The sequence below is a fragment of the Eleutherodactylus coqui genome, chromosome 4 (assembly GCF_035609145.1).
Source record: "Eleutherodactylus coqui strain aEleCoq1 chromosome 4, aEleCoq1.hap1, whole genome shotgun sequence".
Lineage (NCBI taxonomy): Eukaryota > Metazoa > Chordata > Amphibia > Anura > Eleutherodactylidae > Eleutherodactylus > Eleutherodactylus coqui.
In genome coordinates this window covers 294169618-294191027 of record NC_089840.1, presented here as the reverse complement: position 1 = coordinate 294191027, position 21410 = coordinate 294169618, and the positions used below count along the sequence as shown (strand labels likewise).

The 21410-nt window shown below is 48.9% G+C and overlaps 1 protein-coding gene across 5 annotated transcripts in view; it reads right to left on the bottom strand.

Moving 5' to 3' along the window:
- The window catches only part of ABLIM1 (actin binding LIM protein 1), a 509502-nt gene that overhangs the window by 105818 nt on the left and 382274 nt on the right, over nt 1-21410 (bottom strand). For all 5 annotated transcript variants that reach the window (XM_066601408.1, XM_066601406.1, XM_066601404.1 and 2 more), the window contains one exon: nt 10332-10466. In XM_066601408.1, the coding sequence (XP_066457505.1) occupies nt 10332-10466 (135 nt within the window). Of the gene's footprint in view, nt 1-10331; nt 10467-21410 lie in introns of those variants that run through there.

Below are 21410 nucleotides of genomic sequence, written 5' to 3'. Positions count from 1 at the left end.
GACATACCTGCAGCTGAACAATGGGATGAAGGGAAGTGGAAGCCTGCGATTTCTGCAGTTATCAGCCGGAATGTTCCAGCGGAGAACCGGACAGAACAGAAATCCGTTTCTTATGCAAACATTGCATCTCACTTCCCGCACTTTAATGCCACTTCTGGGAGTTCCCTCGTACGTCTGCCCGCGGCGATCTGATGTCATCTTAGACATTATATGACATATTTAAAGGACGCCTCACAGCTAAGGTTTGCCTATTAAAGCCAATATACCGACTCATGAGCGACTGCATGATGATTGAGCCGGCACTATTACCTCTGTGCACTATTACCTCCCATCTCATAAAGCCACAGAAAGGCTTCCCGCGCCGTATGTTAATTAGCCTCAGATCGTCCGATGGGCGGTTCACTTTTGCCAGCGATCTACGCTCTGTCCCCTCCTATACTGCTAAACCCCCCGTCTGTGTTGGTGGACATCTTGAGCTCCGGCTGTTGGAGACATCACGCGTTCCATGCATGGCGTGCCTGCGCCGCACTGTGACTCCTGCTTGCGCCATTCTCAGTATATTGCAGGCCACCATACGTGGAACCTATGATTTCTCCTGGAGCTGGAGATGTCCACCAACATAGATGGGGGCTGCCTTCCTGGGGGTCCCCTGGATACACGTTCCAACCACAAGTGCAATATGGGGCCAAGATACCCCCGACCCTCCTGCTGCGAGTGTGTGCAAGTCTGACCTACAAGTCCAGCAGCGCTAAGCTAATGTCACCCAGCTTTCCCAGGCTCCTGAACATCAACCTAGCTGATTCGCACAAAGGAAGTATTGCGGCAAGATGGGCTATTCAGGACCCAGAGAAAGCTGGATGAGAAGCCCTGTGGGAGCAGCGTCCTCACTATCAGCGCTCAGGATTTGCCTCCCCCGCCTCCTCCACAGGGAATTAAGATGTCTTCTGGACGCTTGTCAAAGTAATTCTGCAGCAGCAGCACCCGGGATTCCGACATCTATCCTCATCTCATCTCAGATTATTCCGGCACGAGGATCTCCGGATTAATTCTTAACCCCAAATTATAACGGAGAAGCTGGTGGCAATGAGGCTCCTGGAGAACTACAAATCCCAGCATTCACTGGTTGGATAAGGGAAAGGTGATCAGCGGGAAACCAATCCATGTGCCAGGTTTCCAGGCGCTTCAGTCCTCCAGAAATTCTGCAACTTTCTAATAGACTTTGCGTTTACATTTCAAGATCTCTGCTTGTGGTCAGTGACTAGAAAGTAAAAAAATTGTTTTTTCACTTTGCAGCCATCAGAGCTCAGTCCGTACCCGGCCCCATACCAGCTTGTGAGACGGTTCTCGGGGTCTAATTGTCCTATTCTTGTCCGTTTCTACAGAATAGCACATATGACATGTGGGGGTCTGTGAATTTTGGTCAGCAGCATGGATGGAGCTCCGCATGCTGTCTGATGCGCCCGGGTTTCTTGCTTAAGGCCATGTTCACACAGAGCAACTTTGCTGTAAATTGTCAGTGCGCCACAGAAACTCCATGGCATTAGGGCGGTTTTCACTCGGCCGAGAAAATTGCGCAAGATTTTGCGTTGAGAGGCGCACAAATCTGCCATGAGTATGAGCCCCATTCTCTGGAACGGGGTCGTATACCAGTGATTTTTTTCCTATGTCACATTGCACAGCGATGCCAAACACAAGTTGCGGCACGTGATATCTTTGGACGTGCATTCGCATTGCAGCGCCCATTGTTTTCAGTCCAGCCGTGTGCTGGTTGCACACAGAGCGATGCGAGGTCTCCCACTGAAAACAAGCAGCGGGATCGTTACCCCCCTGGAGTGATGTGAGGTGGTTGGGATATAAAAATGCCTCACATCTGCGGGGAAAATCGCAGGTTGGCGAGCGCGATATCGCTCCGTGATTCACAGCCCAGTATCGCACTCGCCCCTTGTGCAGTTAGTCTAGCAGCAGCAGCAAAGTGGGTGAGCTTTTAAGAATTTTGGTCACATGCTGCAGAGAAAAAATGCGATGCAAGAATTGACCTGCAGAGCGGATTTTGAGTCCATGCATGCCAATTGCGCCGTTTTCACACAGCTAAGAAAATTGCGCGAGATTTGTACATTCTTTTAAATGGGGTCATACACACGAGCGATTTTCTTCCCCCCGGATCGCGTCATGCGTACGGTCACACGCTGCGAATTGTGGGGTTGATCTGCACTAAAATCCACAATATCATTATTATTTTTTATTATTAATTTTTATTTGTATAGCGCCAACATATTCCGCAGCGCTTACATAGACAGGGGGATACAGAAAGACAAAAGTACAAAAAATACAGAACCGCGGTTACATAGTAATCAGCTGATGGAAACAATAGGGGTGAGGGTCCTGCTCCAACGAGCTTACATACTACAAGTAATGGGGTGATACAGAAGGTAAAGGGGCTGGAGATGTGCACGGTATGGGGGGGCTGGAGATGTGCACGGTATGGTGGGGTGGAGATGTGCGCGGTATGGGGGGGCTGGAGATGTGCATGGTATGGCGAGGTGGAGATGTGCACGGTATGGCGAGGTGGAGAGTGAGGGGTGATATACACATAGACAATGGTCAGACATTTAGCCGTGTGACGGCAGAATCGGTATGACTGCAGGGGCAGTTTATGATGGCTGGCAGGGATTGCAGTCAGTAGGTCAGGGAGCATGTTATCAGGTGGCATACAGAGGAGTCGGTTTAGGGTATGCGGTAAGCCTCCCTGAAAAGGTGCGTTTTTAGAGCACGCCTGAAGTTCTGCGAGTCCTGGATTGCTCGGGTAGCCTTTGGTAATGCGTTCCAGAGGACCGGTGCTGCTCTGGAGAAGTCTTGGAGGCGGGAATGAGAAGTTCGAATTAGAGGGGCACGCAGTCTAGTTTCGTTTGCCGAGCGGAGAGCCCGGGCTGGGTGATGGATTATATTTTGTGCTGCGGATTCTGCTGTGGATCCGCATGGAAATTCACATCAAAATCCGCTACTTTGAGGCGGTTCTTGGCGTGGAAACTGGTGCGGGTTTTAGTGTGGATTATCCGCCTCAGAATATGCCCACCAATCCCGCCATGTGCGATCCGACCCCAACAGAGCTGAGGATATGGAAGCAGCGCCGTGTCCCGGAGGATTCTCAGCTGTCATCCACATATGAACAGCATTTTTTATAACGTTGCGTTAAGTCTGAGTCCGGTCTGTGGGGGCCGCCGTCCTGCGTTCCCGGTAATAGAGGAGACGCCGCCCTGCGTTCCCGGTAATAGAGGAGGAGACGCCATGTTTACTGCAGACTCTTATTCTGAAGAAATGTTTGCAAGTTGTAGATTATAAAGATTCTCAGAATGAGGAAAAGAAACTTCTGCGGCCGCGAGCGTCAGCTCTGGGGGTGAGCGCAGCCGCCTGCAGAGACCATCAACCCACATCACTCTCTGGCCTCCAGCGCCCACCGCTGCCAGCGACGACACGAAGACTCAGCAGCAGATCTAGAATATCAGCAACCCCAGAAGGAAAAGCGATGAGGAGTGCGACCTCAACGAGAGGCGCAATTAAAGGGCCAGTAATGAATACATGGGTGACCAGTGTATCCCAGCCAGATGATGATGATGATGGTGGTGTATATAACCAGCATATCAGAGCTGGATGATGATGATGGTGTATATAACCAGTTAGCACTGCCGGATGATGATGATGGTGTATATAACCAGTGTATCACAGCCGGATGATGATGATGGTGTATATAACCAGTGTATCCCAGCCGGATGATGATGATGGTATATATAACCAGTTAGCACTGCTGGATGATGATGGTGTATATAACCAGTGTATCACAGCCAGTTAATATGACCAGTAGGGTCACAAACAAGCTGCGGCCCAGTTCCCTGGGGGGCCCCAGGTGGATATAGGCTCCCAGATGTCGTGTTCACCCATTTGTCAGCACCTTGTGTAGCTACAGTGAACAAATCATCCACCTCTTGCATCTGTGTCCTCCCCTCTAATTTTCTGAAAGGCACTATCAGGCCATCAGTGCCCCTGCAACAGTATTGCTTAGTTCTGATACTGTATCTACCAGTATGTACTGAGCTTGGTTCTGGAGCTATATCTATGTACTGAGCTTGGTTCTGGAACTATATCTATGTACTGAGCTTGGTTCTGGAGCTATATCTATGTACTGAGCTTGGTTCAGGTGCTGTAGCTATGTACTGAGCTTGGTTCTGGAGCTATATCTATGTACTGAGCTTGGTTCAGGTGCTGTAGCTATGTACTGAGCTTGGTTCAGGTGCTGTAGCTATGTACTGAGCTTGGTTCAGGTGCTGTAGCTATGTACTGAGCTTGGTTCAGGTGCTGTAGCTATGTACTGAGCTTGGTTCAGGTGCTGTAGCTATGTACTGAGCTTGGTTCAGGTGCTGTAGCTATGTACTGAGCTTGGTTCAGGTGCTGTAGCTATGTACTGAGCTTGGTTTAGGTGCTGTAGCTATGTACTGAGCTTGGTTCAGGTGCTGTAGCTATGTACTGACCTTGGTTCAGGTGCTGTAGCTATGTACTGAGCTTGGTTCAGGTGCTGTAGCTATGTACTGAGCTTGGTTCAGGTGCTGTAGCTATGTACTGAGCTTGGTTCAGGTGCTGTAGCTATGTACTGAGCTTGGTTCAGGTGCTGTAGCTATGTACTGAGCTTGGGTCAGGTGCTATATCTATGTACTGAGCTTGGTTCAGGTGCTGTAGCTATGTACTGAGCTTGGTTCAGGTGCTGTAGCTATGTACTGAGCTTGGTTCAGGTGCTGTAGCTATGTACTGAGCTTGGTTCTGGTGGTGTATCTATGTACTAAGCTTGGTTCAGGTGTTGTATTTATATACTGAGCTTGGTTATGGAGCTATATCTATGTTATTAGCTTGGATCTGGTAATTAACCTACAAAACCTTCAAAGCAATAATAATGCCAAACCTCGCATATAATCATAAGAAGCAACCAAAACAAGCAGGTAATAGGCAGATAATGAATATTAATGCACACATGTGCTTTATTAAATGCTTCATCACAATAAAAATATACGCAGCATATTAAATGGTGAGAAGTCAGCAAACCAAAGAAGCAGCAACGCCCGGACCTCAGAGATCGACTCTACAATGACTGCACAGACATTACATAACGAGGCCTCTGACCAAGCTGCAGTCCTGTATATGCTTATGGCAAGTGGGTCCTGCTGCCAGTCGGGGGCAGCGCTGGAGAATGTGCCCACTTATATACTTTATAGCACACTACACTTTAGCCAGCAGTCCAGAAAACAGAAGTAAAGCCCTTATCTGGAGATTATCTCTCTCTCTATCCATCTATCCATCCATCCATCCATCCATCCATCCATCTATCCATCTCATATCTATCTATTAGTGATGAGCGAGTAGTGCCTTAGCCTAGTATCTCCCCGCTTGTCTCTAAAGATTCGGGGCCCGGCGCGGGTGACAGGTGTGTTGCGGCGGGGAGCAGGGGGGAGAAAGAGGGGGAGAGAGAGATCTCCCCTCCGTTACTCCCCGCTCTCCCCCGCCGCTCCCTGCCCGCCGCCGGCACCCGAATCTTTAGAGACGAGCGTGAAGATACTCGGCTAAGGCACTACTCGCTCATCTCTACTATCTATCTATCCATCTATCCATCTATCTATCCCATTTCTATCTATCTATCCATCTAATATCTATCCATCTTATATCAATCTATCTATCTCATATCTATCTCATATCCACTATCCATCTTATATCAATCTATCTATCCATCTCATAGCCATTATCCATCTCATATCCACTATCCATCTTATATCAATCTATCTATCCATCTCATAGCCATTATCCATCTCATATCCACTATCCATCTTATATCAATCTATCTATCTATCTCATATCTATCTCATATCCATTATCCATCTCATATCCATTATCCATCTCATATCCACTATCCATCTTATATCAATCTATCTATCCATCTCATATCTATCTATCCATCTCATATCCACTATCCATCTCATATCAAATCTATCCATCTCATATCAAATCTATCCATCTCATATCAAATCTATCCATCTCATATCAATCTATCCATCTCATATCAATCTATCCATCTCATATCTATCTATCCATCTCATATCTATCTATCCATCTCATATCCACTATCCATCTCATATCCACTATCCATCTCATATGCACTATCCATCTCATATGCACTATCCATCTCATATTCATCTCATATCCATCTATCCATCTCATATCTATCCATCCATCTATCCATCTATCCATCTCATATCCATTTATTCATCTCATATCTATCTATCCATCTTATATCCATCTATCCATCTTATATCCATCTATCTATCTATCTCAATCTCATATCTATCTCATATCTATCTATCTATCTATCTCATATCTATACACACACACACACATACACTCATTGCACCTTGCACCGAAGCTGTGTAATCATTGTAGATTCTGTATCCTCTGAGGTCCGGCGCTGCTTCTTCTGCTTGCTGACTTCACTCCATTTAATATGCTGCGTATATTATAGGAAGTATATGTAATAAAGGATTATTATTATTGATTATCTGTCTATTCCTTCCAGTTTTGGTTGCATTTTTCTTCTGGTAATTATCTGTATCCTGAGCTTTGTTCTTATACTGTATCTATGTATTGAGGTTGGTTTGTGCTGTATTCATATTATGAGCTTGGTTCTGGTGCTGTATTTATTCACTGAGCTTGGTTTGTGCAGTATTTATCTTAGGAGTGTGGTTCTGGGGCTATATTTATGTTACGGACTTGGTTCTGATACTGTATTTATCTTAGGGGTGTGGTTTCGGTGCGATATTTATGTATTGAGCTTGGTTCTGGTGTTGTATGTATGTATTGAGCTTGGTTCTGGTGTTGTATGTATTGAGCTTGGTTCTGGTGCTGTATTTATGTATTGAGCTTGGTTCTGGTGCTGTATTTATGTATTGAGCTTGGTTCTGGTGCTGTATTTATGTATTGAGCTTGGTTCTGGTGCTGTATTTATGTATTGAGCTTGGTTCTGGTGCTGTATTTATGTATTGAGCTTGGTTCTGGTGCTGTATTTATGTATTGAGCTTGGTTCTGGTGTTGTATTTATGTATTGAGCTTGGTTCTGGTGCTGTATTTATGTATTGAGCTTGGTTCTGGTGTTGTATGTATGTATTGACCTTGGTTCTGGTGTTGTATGTATGTATTGAGCTTGGTTCTGGTGTTGTATTTATGTATTGAGCTTGGTTCTGGTGTTGTATTTATGTATTGAGCTTGGTTCTGGTGTTGTATTTATGTATTGAGCTTGGTTCTGGTGTTGTATTTATGTATTGAGCTTGGTTCTGGTGTTGTATTTATGTATTGAGCTTGGTTCTGGTGTTGTATTTATGTATTGAGCTTGGTTCTGGTGCTGTATTTATGTATTGAGCTTGGTTCTGGTGCTGTATTTATGTATTGAGCTTGGTTCTGGTGTTGTATTTATGTATTGAGCTTGGTTCTGGTGCTGTATCTATGTATTGACCTTGGTTCTGGTGTTGTATTTATGTATTGAGCTTGGTTCTGGTGTTGTATTTATGTATTGAGCTTGGTTCTGGTGTTGTATTTATGTATTGAGCTTGGTTCTGGTGCTGTATTTATGTATTGAGCTTGGTTTCAGTGTTGTATTTATGTACCAGCGTTTCTCAGCGGATAATAATGGCAGTGCATATATCCAGTGTATCAACGCTGGATGATGATGTGGTGTATATAACCAGTGTATCTCAGCTGTATGATGATGGTGTATCTCAGCCCTATGACCCAAGTCATTCACACATGCAGGAATCACGGCGTCTCCCTCCTTGCAGACAGTCTTACTGAATTTCCCACCATTTAATTAAAAATGGATGAGCTGTAACCGGAGCCGCGCGTTCTTCCACACGTGTTCAAGGTCGGCGCTGTCCAGGATCGGATTCCTCAGAAAGCTCCTTCCCAGGATGTGCGGCTCCTTCTGACATTCAGTTCTCATCTCCCAGAAGGATCTCATCACCTGCAAGGAGCCGCTGCGATCCCACCGGACAGCGCCGCACGCCTGGTATCGACACATCGGCCCAGACACCTCCGGCCGCCGGCAGCCGAGGAGGAAGAAGGAGCCGACGTCCAAAAACCAGAAGAACTAATTCTTAGGACACAATCCCTTATAATGTCCACACAAGCCGCAGCACCGGGGGGGGGGGGGGGGGGGTCAATGACGGACAAAGTGTCAGCTCTGGGGACGAATTGGGAAATCCTCCCTTATCCTGCCAGCGCCGGACACCCCGCCTCACCACAGAAATATGGGCAGCGAGTTCAGACTTGACCGTGAAATGCTGACATTCCAGTGTGACTAGATGTAAATGGTGCCAGCGCTCCGACATTACCAGGAAGAACCATCTGATATGTGCAGTGGATGTGACAGGCAGTCCTATGTAACCCCATAGATATTGTAGTAAATGTGACCTGCAGTCCTATGTAACCCCACAGATAATGTAGTAGATGTGATTGGCAGTCCTATGTGACCCCACAATTAATGTAGTAGATGTGACCGGCAGTCCTATGTAACCCCACAGATAACACAGTAATAACTCTCCGAGGACAGATAATGTAGTAGATGTGACCGGCAGTCTTACGGAAGCCCACAGATAATTAATAGATGTGACCGGCAGTCCTATGTAACCCCACAGATAACACAGGGATAACTCTCCGAGGACAGATAATGTAGTAGATGTCACCTGCAGTCCTATGTAACCCCACAGATAAATCCGGATGATCCAATTAGTTGTGACAGCCTCAGCTCTGCTACATCTGCAGTATACTCCCAGTGATTCTGCAGTAAGGAGCTGCCTCCTCTGTGAACTACAAGTGGTCTCTGTTATCAGCAGCTGCAGGGTCACGTTATCAGGGGGGCAGTCACAGGACTCGCAATGCTGATTATTCTGGCTGCTGCCTCTGTTCACGGAGATGATGGGGGTTTTAGGCGTTGTACCCCCTCCCATAAAAGCAGCACAAGAGCTGGAGCCAACTAATACATCACAAGATCTGCACACTAGGGGGCGCCAGCTGGAAGCAGGACATCTCTGCAGAATTTGCAAACACTAAATATTTTGTGGCACCAGTGACTGATCCCCTATAACATACACTGACTGTCCCCTTTATTAGAGCCCCTCGGCCCCTTTATCAAAGCTCCTGGGCCTTTTTTATTAGAGCCCCCTGGCTCCTTTATTACCCCCCCTTCCCCCGCCCTTTATTAGAGCCCCCTCCCCCGCCCCCTTTATTAGAGCTCAAGGCTTCTCTATTAGAACCCTTTGGCTTTTTATTATAGCCCTAGGCCCCTTTATTAAAGCCCCTTTATTAGAGCTGCCTGGCCTTTAATTAAACCCTAGGTCCCTTTATGAGATCCCCTTGCCCTGTACTAGAGCCCTTGGCCCTTTATTAAAGCCCCACTGGCCCTTTATCAAAACCTCTCAACCCCTTTATTAGAGCACTAGGCTCTGATTAGAACTCCTTGGCTTATTATTATAGCCCTAGGCACCTTTATGAAAACCCCTTGGCGCCTTGGTGCTCATGGGAGGGCAGAATTTGGCGCAAGCAGCATTAATCGCTGACCCCTTCCTGTCAGCCGATCAGAACATGTCAGCACCGCCATCCAATCTGCGGCAACTACAAGAAGCTTCCTGTCCGCAGGGGCCGATATTCCTGCAGAACCATTTCATCACAGAGTGGAATCTACAATATGGCGAATCGCTGCAGTTCTGAAGGTCAATGGAGTCCAACGCTGCTAGACGGGGGGTAATAAGGGGCGGCCACCATCTTGTGACCGGGAGGCTCACGGTTGATTCTGTGATTTCGTACCACATTCCGGGCCTCATTTATCAACACTTTCTCAAAGGAACACGGTCCTTGTTGCCCCGAGCGACCAATCACAGCGCAGCATTCATATCTCGAACTGTTGAGGTAAGACGGCCGCTGCGCTGTGATTGGTTGCTCAAGGCAACAAGGACCGTTTTCTTTTGAAACATTTTCATTAATTCTTCCCATTAATGTATTTTATTGCGAAACCGCGCCGGCGATCTACGGCCGCCGCAGCTGATCTACTCCCCATAATGCAGCCGCACCTCCAGATGCCCCTCGCTTGGTGGAGCAACGGCCGGAGGCGGAGAGATTGGTGACCCCGCAGATACCGTATCAGCAGCGCTGCACGTATAACGCACACATCCTCCCTAAATATCCAGAAAACGGAATATTGCGGCGCAGCCAATACAATAACATTTTCTACCATCATGGCCGCCGGCGGTTACCTTTGCAGATGAAGCATTTGATGTGGAAGTGCTTGGACTGGACGCGCAGCACCTCGCCTTTGCACGGCTCCCCACATTTATGGCAGCGGATGACGGGCTTCTCTGCAGGCTGGGCGGCGTCCGGAGCGTGGGCGACTGGAAGAGAGAGACAGAGGCGGTCAGCGATATCACAGCAATAACAGAGCGCCCCCCGAAAACCGCAGCCCCCCAGAAATATGGGCTCCTCCCACCAGCTCTATCCTACGTCCGGCATCAGTAATATGGCGGTATGAAGCGCAGCTCTTCGGGATTCATCACACGCTGATCTCAGCACTACGAGAAATCTACAAACCCAACTGCCCCCCTCAGATGTCTATCGGGGGGCTGTAGACATCAGCGTCGCTGCAGGGGGTCCGCCAGCGCCTCACTGCGGCACCGTGGAGGATCTGCAGGGATACGGACCCCGAAGACCGCCTTCACTGCGTTTCCACAGCAGAAAATCTAAAGCAGATATTCACCTACATGTTGTGGATTTTGTCGCGGTTTTGCCGCCAGCTTTGTATTTCACCCATACTGCGGATTCTCTGCGGTCATTTTCCGCTCCCGGTGGGCGAGATTTTTACAATTCTCTACACGGATTGTTCTGCAGAAATGGCGCATGCAACGGCAGCCTGTGGGCACGCACACGAAAGCATCCCCCTGTGGGCACGCACACGAAAGCATCCATCTGTGGGCACGCACACGAAAGCATCCAACCCGGAACTCTCCATGCAGATTCCGCCTCTATAAGTTGTGGTAGGCATCCACCGCGAAGCTGCGCATTTCTACTGGTCATCTTGTCATGTGGGTTAGGCCGCCTGCACACGGACGGATTTACATTATGAAACCCGGGTGGGCGTCCGCCGGCGGGTTCTGCAGCAAACACCATCCATACCACGCTACGGAAAACAGATTCTACCTGCACACGAAATCAATTGCGGTTTCCGCTCCCATTGAAGCCCTCTGACCCGCAGCCCTTCCACAGTTAACGGAAGTCACGGGACCCATATCTAGCGATAGCACGGGAAAATGCGTAATGCACATGTCCGACGGCGAGCCGTCCGGATCATCCACAGTACAGAAGAATTAAGAAAATGACCGGCACAAAGTCGTCGGCCGCGGTCAGAACCGGATCCCGTGGGGGATTCCACATGCGGAATCCGATCCGTTCGTGTGCAGGCGGCCTCAGGGGCCCATTCACACGGGACTATTGTCTGGCCGTGTTTTTATACTAACTGAGGGCGGCGTCAGAGTGGAGTACATATGCTCGCCGCTACGGAGCCGATGAGCGCCTGAACCAGGCGAAAATGAATTTTTTTTACTGTTCAAATTTTGCGCTGTTGCGCACAAGTAAAAAGAAAAAAAAGCAGGAATATAAAAAACTACGTGCGAGAAATACGGGACAAGCCCTATCGTCTCTCACCGTACGATAAACGCACAAGAAGCCGCTAATCAAAATGAAACCATTGAAATCAAAATCCCGGTTGTCTGTTAAGCCCTGATGGCGGCCGCTGATGACCGTATTTGCGCAGGAAACTCATGTGTGCGCAGAGAATAGAACCCATTACTTGCAAAGGATTCATTCACAAATTCGCTTTCGCACGCACAAAGAAAAAAAATGATGTGCTCTTTTTTGCGCACCACAGGAGTCTATGAGGGTGCACAAACGCACGCACAATCCCCGGTGAGACTGCGCAATGCACTGCGCCATTTCGTGGGGGAAATCGGTCGGGGACTAATTAGGCTGCACAGCTTTTTTACTGCGTGTGTCCCGCGCCAATGTGAACGGTCACCAGCAGCGCAGAAAGTACAGTAAAAAGCGCCAAAACGCTTTATTAGCATGACCTTCACAGTGCAAAAAGTTGTGCCATCACAAGCGTTTTTTGCGCTTACAGTCATCTGCAGCCGCCCGGAGAAGTGACATGTCCACAGCAGTAAGACGCGTTGGATCCCCTGGGTGCGCACAGCCCCGCGCCTCCGACATTCTGGCGCTTTTTTTGATCCTTGTGTCGTACGTTAATAAGAGCCGGACATCATACGGACCCAGTAATGCTTTTCACGCAGCGCGGTTTGATCGCATGTCCTATGCTTTTGCGTATCACTAATGATAATTAGGACATGCAAGTGAATCTGTAGTAGCTGCAGATTAATGGAAGCGGACCAGGCGCCGGCGCCTCCCTCCACGCAACGCCACCGCAGCCTCCCCGTAGGACCTGAAGCTTCTACGTACATGAGACAGATGCTGGACGATCCTTTGGCATATACAGGGCTCATCCAACGCACCCAGCGGCAAACGACAGGGATCATTCAGTTGGATTTCGACATTCTGCATGCTTTGGGAGATAAGCTGCCGCCAGAGACGTCTGGGAGCCGCTGCTCCCCAGCATGGATGTATATGGGGGAGCCTATAGGAAAAGTCCAACCAGCAGCTGCAGTATGTGAATGGGAAGTACAGATCACGTATGACCTTCAGCCCCAGAATGCACGGCAGTCAGCCCCATGTACTGCGCAGTTCAACTGAATTTTTTGCTCCCTGTTATCAGCCATTCCGGTTTGGGGAGACGGCGACAGGAGTGTTCCTGATTCCCGCCCTTTGCTTCCAATCATCGCAGCGCTCTTGCCTTTACATGCGACTTTTATGTGAATGCGATTTTTTATTTTTCCTATTGGAAACACCTGCGATTTTTGTGTTCGTGAAAATGGCGTGTTCGGCAATACGATGCGTCTTCCCACAATTCCTAGTGAACGATGTAATTCTACAAGTGCGATATCAGAGTTTCTCGGACCAATATCACACTGGACATTATGAACGCACCCTGCATGGGATGAGTTACTGGAAGTGAAGCAACCTCCCTGCCCCCCTCGATATCAGCAGCCCCCCTTATAACACTCCAGTGCTGATATAAGTGCGGACTGTCAGGGTTACCGGCCCTTTAAATGCGAGGGCGCTCAGGTGATTCTGGTGAGTGACACTTTCGGACAAGAGTTCATTGTCTCCGCGCAGTTCGTTACTCAGACTGTGTAATTAAAGCGAGCGAGCGGACGGCGATCGGGTTTCAGCGTCTCTGTGATACACGATATGATCGGAGACGGAGGAATTAATGAAATATTACGATTATTACAAAACCCTGGAGTCTCCGAGGAATCAAAGGAGCCAGAAATCCGATGAAGCCGCGCAATGTGGCAGAGAGATCTGCTACAAACTGGAAACCATCAGCAAGCTGCTGACAGATCCTATCATGGCGGATGAATATCTGATCCGGATCCTATGTGTCCACGAAAAGATTAAAAAAAAGCGTTGATGTTGCTTTTTCATTGCGAATGTAAACCAATTTGCGAATAAACTGCGTCGCACCGCTGAACAGGAAATGTATCAATCCTACAGATGCTGGAAAACGGGAAAATAAGAAAGAAAATCTGACATTGTGAATGACCCCCAGAGGTGATATCAGACATCGTGGGGGACATAGAAGCTAAAAACATCTATACAAAAACAGGTAATAAAAAAATAGAAACAATGCAAGTATATTAAACAATGAAATCCCCCATGCCACCTAATTGGGCGCTGGCATCCGTCTTCATTGCGCTTTTTTTTTGCACAGCCAGTTTCCTGTGGATGGTAACACAACTGACATGACTTTGACCTTCTTGCGTTTTTTGGGGGCTCATGAAAACCTGATTATGCACACATGCAACACACATGCAAAACCGCATGTAACACGCACATACAGACGCAGTGAAACGGTGCACTGTTTACCAACCATAATGGCTTACCCCTGAGGGACTGAGCCCTCATTTTTGAGCTGAAACTCAGCTGCGTTGGACAGCCCTTCCGTGCGCCGCCACATGGGAGTGCCCTACGCTCTTCCGTAAAAACAGACAGGAATAGGAGAGGCAGCGAACAGGACCCGGCTGTCTGAATGAGGCCCGACATCTCCAGACTCTGCGCACAACTTCCATGCAAAGTCCCTGAGTGCCCCAGAAAGCTGGATAAGCCGCCAGGACGCCGGGCGCACTAAGCTGCAGGTTAGTAAGGCAGCACAACGTGTAATCAGCCACATCGCCAGTGCCATCTATCAACACGTCACCGGGAGGCGGGAACATGGATCTACAGAACACGTCACTCGGAACCATGGAACACGGATCTACAGAACACGTCACTGAAAGTCGGGAACACGGATCTACAGAACACGTCACTCGGAACCATGGAACACGGATCTACAGAACACGTCACTGAAAGTCAGGAACATGGATCAACAGAACACGTCACTGGGACCCATGAAGCACAGATCTACAGAACACGTCACTGAAAGTCGGGAACACTGTTCTACAGAACACGTCACTCGGAACCATGGAACACAGATCTACAGAACACGTCACTAGGGCCCATGGAGCACGGATCTACAGAACACGTCACTAGGACCCATGGAGCATGGATCTACAGAACACGTCACTGGGACCGATGGAGCACGGATCTACAGAACACGTCACTGGGGACCATGGAGCACGGATCTACAGAACACATCACTGGGACTCATGGAACACGGATCTACAGAACACATCACTGGGACCCATGGAACACGGATCTACAGAACACGTCACTGGGGACCATGGAGCACGGATCTACAGAACACATCACTGGGACTCATGGAACACGGATCTACAGAACACGTCACTGGGAGTCAGGAACACGGATCTATAGAACACATGACTGGGAGCCAGAAACACGGATCTACAGTACACGTTATCACTGGGAACCATGAAACACAGATCTACAGAACACGTCACTGGGACCCATGGAACACGGATCTACAGAACACGTCACTGGGACCCATGGAACACGGATCTACAGAACACGTTACTGGGACCCATGGAACACGGATCTACAGAGCACGTCACTGGGACCCATGGAACACGGATCTACAGAACACGTCACTGGGACCCATGGAAAAAACGGATCTACAGAACACTTTACTGGGACCCATGGAACACGGATCTACAGAACACATCACTCGGAACCATGGAACATAGATCTACGGAACATGTCACTGGGACCCATGGAACACGGATCTACAGAGCACGTCACTGGAACCCATGGAACACGGATCTACAGAACACGTCACTGGAACCCATGGAACACGGATCTACAGAACACGTCACTGGAACCCATGGAACACGGATCTACAGAACACGTCACTGGAACCCATGGAACACGGATCTACAGAACACGTCATTGGGGACGATGGCACATGGATCTCCAGAACACTTCACTGGAAGTCGGGAACACGGATCTATAGAACATGTCACTGAGAACCATGGAACACGGATCTATAGAACACATCACTGAGAACCATGGAACACGGATCTATAGAACACATCACTGAGAACCATGGAACATAGATCTACGGAACATGTCACTGGGACCCATGGAACACGGATCTACAGAGCACGTCACTGGAACCCATGGAACACGGATCTACAGAACACGTCACTGGAACCCATGGAACACGGATCTACAGAACACGTCACTGGAACCCATGGAACACGGATCTACAGAACACGTCACTGGAACCCATGGAACACGGATCTACAGAACACGTCATTGGGGACGATGGCACATGGATCTCCAGAACACTTCACTGGAAGTCGGGAACACGGATCTATAGAACATGTCACTGAGAACCATGGAACACGGATCTATAGAACACATCACTGAGAACCATGGAACACGGATCTATAGAACACATCACTGAGAACCATGGAACGTGGATCTACAGAACACGTCACTGGGACCCATGGAAGACGGATCTACAGAGCACGTCACTGGGACCCATGGAACATGGATCTACAGAACACGTCATTGGGGACGATGGTACATGGATCTACAGAACACTTCACTGGAAGTCGGGAACACGGATCTATAGAACATGTCACTGAGAACCATGGAACACGGATCTATAGAACATGTCACTGAGAACCATGAAACACGGATCTATAGAACATATCACTGAGAACCATGGAACACGGCTCTACAGAACACGTCACTGGGACCCATGGAACACGGATCTACAGAACACGTCACTGGGACCCATGGAACATGGATCTACAGAACACGTCATTGGGGACGATGGTACATGGATCTACAGAACACGTCACTGGAAGTCGGGAACACGTATCTACAGAGCACGTCACTGGGACCCATGGAACACGGATCTACAGAGCACGTCACTGGGACCCATGGAACACGGATCTACAGAGCACGTCACTGGGACCCATGGAACGTGGATCTACAGAACACGTCACTGGGAACCATGGAACGTGGATCTACAGAACACGTCACTGGAAGTCGAGAACACAGATCTATAGAAGATGTCACTGAGAACCATGGAACACGGATCTATAAAACACGACACTGGAAGCCGGGAACATAGATCTACAGAACACGTCACTGGGACCCATGGAACACGGATCAACAGAACATATCACTGGGAACAAGGAACACGGATCTATAGAACATGTCACTGAGAAGCATGGAACACGGATCTACAGAACACGTCACTGGGGACCATGGAACACGGATCTACAGAACACGTCACTGGAAGCCGGGAACACGGATCTATAGAACATGTCACTGAGAACAATGAAACACGGATCTATAAAACACGTCACTGGAAGCCCGGAACACAGATCTACATAACATATCACTGGGACCCATGGAACACGGATCTACAGAACACATCACTGGGAACCATGGAACACGGATCTATAGAACATGTCACTGGGAACCATGGAACATGGATCTATAGAACACGTCACTGGAAACCATGGAACGCGGATCTACAGAACACGTCACTGGAAACCATGGAACGCGGATCTACAGAGCACGTCACTGGGAACCATGGAACGCGGATCTACAGAACACGTCACTGGAAGTCGAGAACACAGATCTATAGAACACGTCACTGAGAACCATGGAACATGGATCTATAAAACACGACACTGGAAGCCGGGAACATAGATCTACAGAACACGTCACTGGGACCCATGGAACACAGATCAACAGAACATATCACTGGGAACAAGGAACACGGATCTATAGAACATGTTACTGAGAAGCATGGAACACGGATCTACAGAACACGTCACTGGAAGCCGGGAACACAGATCTACACAACACGTCACTGGGACCCATGGAACACGGATCTACAGAACACGTCACTGGGACCCATGGAAGACGGATCTACAGAACACGTCACTGGGACCCATGGAACACGGATCTACAAAACACGTCACTGGGACCCATGGAACACGGATCTACAGAACACGTCACTGGGACCCATGGAACACGGATCTACAGAACACGTCACTGGGACCCATGGAACACGGATCTACAGAACACGTCACTGGGACCCATGGAACACGGATCTACAGAACACGTCACTGGGACCCATGGAACACGGATCTACAGAACACGTCACTGGGACCCATGGAACACGGATCTACAGAACACGTCACTGGGACCCATGGAAAAAACGGATCTACAGAACACTTTACTGGGACCCATGGAACATGGATCTACAGAACACATCACTCGGAACCATGGAACATAGATCTACGGAACACGTCACTAGGACCCATGGAACTCGGATCTACAGAACACTTCACTGGCACCCATGGAACACGTATCTACAGAGCACGTCACTGGGACCCATGGAACACGGATCTACAGAGCACGTCACTGGGACCCATGGAACACGGATCTACAGAGCACGTCACTGGGACCCATGGAACATGGATCTACAGAGCACGTCACTGGGACCCATGGAACACGGATCTACAGAGCACGTCACTGGGACCCAGGGAACACGGATCTACAGAGCACGTCACTGGGACCCATGGAACACGGATCTACAGAGCACGTCACTGGAACCCATGGAAGACGGATCTTCAGAGCACGTCACTGGGACCCATGGAACACGGATCTACAGAGCACGACACTGGGACCCATGGAACACGGATCTACAGAGCACGTCATTGGGACCCATGGAAGACGGATCTACAGAGCACGTCACTGGGACCCATGGAAGACGGATCTACAGAGCACGTCACTGGGACCCATGGAAGACGGATCTACAGAGCACGTCACTGGGACCCATGGAAGACGGATCTACAGAGCACGTCACTGGGACCCATGAAAGACGGATCTACAGAGCACGTCACTGGGACCCATGGAAGACGGATCTACAGAGCACGTCACTGGGACCCATGGAACACGGATCTACAGAGCACGTCACTGGAAGCCATGGAAGACGGATCTACAGAGCACGTCACTGGAAGCCATGGAAGACGGATCTACAGAGCACGTCACTGGGACCCATGGAAGACGGATCTACAGAGCACGTCACTGGGACCCATGGAAGACGGATCTACAGAGCACGTCACTGGGACCCATGGAAGACGGATCTACAGAGCACGTCACTGGGACCCATGGAAGACGGATCTACAGAGCACGTCACTGGAAGCCATGGAAGACGGATCTACAGAGCACGTCACTGGAAGCCATGGAAGACGGATCTACAGAGCACGTCACTGGAAGCCATGGAAGACGGATCTACAGAGCACGTCACTGGAAGCCATGGAAGACGGATCTACAGAACACGTCACTGGGACCGATGGAACACGGATCTACAGAACACGTCACTGGGACCCATGGAACACGGATCTACAAAACACGTCACTGGGACCCATGGAACACGGATCTACAGAACACGTCACTGGGACCCATGGAAGACGGATCTACAAAACACGTCACTGGGACCCATGGAAGACGGATCTACAGAGCACGTCACTGGGACCCATGGAAGACGGATCTACAGAGCACGTCACTGGAAGCCATGGAAGACGGATCTACAGAGCACGTCACTGGAAGCCATGGAAGACGGATCTACAGAGCACGTCACTGGAAGCCATGGAAGACGGATCTACAGAGCACGTCACTGGAAGCCATGGAAGACGGATCTACAGAACACGTCACTGGGACCGATGGAACACGGATCTACAGAACACGTCACTGGGACCCATGGAACACGGATCTACAAAACACGTCACTGGGACCCATGGAACACGGATCTACAAAACACGTCACTGGGACCCATGGAACACGGATCTACAAAACACGTCACTGGGACCCATGGAACACGGATCTACAGAGCACGTCACTGGAACCCATGGAACACGGATCTACAGAACACGTCACTGGGACCCATGGAACACGGCTCTACAGAGCACGTCACTGGGACCCATGGAAAACGGCTCTACAGAACACGTCACTGGGACCCATGGAACACGGCTCTACAGAACACGTCACTGGGACCCATGGAACACGGATCTACAGAACACGTCACTGAGAACAATGAAACACGGATCTATAGAACATATCACTGAGAACCATGGAACGTGGATCTACAGAACACGTCACTGGGAACCATGGAACGTGGATCTACAGAACACGTCACTGGGAACCATGGAACGTGGATCTACAGAACACGTCACTGGGAACCATGGAACGTGGATCTACAGAACACGTCACTGGAAGTCGAGAACACAGATCTATAGAACATGTCACTGAGAACCATGGAACACGGATCTATAAAACACAACACTGGAAGCCGGGAACATAGATCTACAGAACACGTCCCTGGGACCCATGGAACACGGATCAACAGAACATTTCACTGGGAACAAGGAACACGGATCTATAGAACATATCACTGAGAACCATGGAACACGGATCTACAGAACATATCACTGGGAACCATGGAACGTGGATCTACAGAACACGTCACTGAGAACCATGGAACGTGGATCTACAGAACACGTCACTGGAAGTCGAGAACACAGATCTATAGAAGATGTCACTGAGAACCATGGAACACGGATCTATAAAACACGACACTGGAAGCCGGGAACATAGATCTACAGAACACGTCACTGGGACCCATGGAACACGGATCAACAGAACATATCACTGGGAACAAGGAACACGGATCTATAGAACATGTCACTGAGAAGCATGGAACACGGATCTACAGAACACGTCACTGGGGACCATGGAACACGGATCTACAGAACACGTCACTGAGGCCATGGAACACGGATCTACAGAACATGTCACTGGAAGCCAGGAACACAGATCTACACAACATGTCACTGGGGACCATGGAACACGGATCAACAGAACATATCACTAGGAACAAGGAACACGGATCTATAGAACATGTCACTGAGAAGCATGGATCTATAGAACAGTTCACTGAGAACCATGGAACACGGATCTACAGAACACGTCACTGGAAGCCGGGAACACGGATCTATAGAACATGTCACTGAGAACAATGAAACACGGATCTATAAAACACGTCACTGGAAGCCCGGAACACAGATCTACATAACACATCACTAGGACCCATTGAACACGGATCTACAGAACACATCACAGGGAACAAGGAACACAGATCTATAGAACATGTCACTGGGAACCATGGAACACGGATCTATAGAACATGTCACTGAGAACCATGGAACACGGATCTATAGAACATGTCACTGGAAACCATGGAACGCAGATCTACAGAACACGTCACTGGGAACCATGGAACGCGGATCTACAGAACACGTCACTGGAAGTCGAGAACACAGATCTATAGAACATGTCACTGAGAACCATGGAACACGGATCTATAAAACACGACACTGGAAGCCGGGAACATAGATCTACAGAACACGTCACTGGGACCCATGGAACACGGATCAACAGAACATATCACTGGGAACAAGGAACATGGATCTATAGAACATGTTACTGAGAAGCATGGAACACGGATCTACAGAACACGTCACTGGAAGCCGGGAACACAGATCTACACAACACGTCACTGGGGACCATGGAACACGGATCTACAGAACAAGTCACTGGAAGCCGGGAACACAGATATACACAACACGTCACTGGGGACCATGGAACACAGATCTACAGAACACGTCACTGGAAGCCGGGAACAC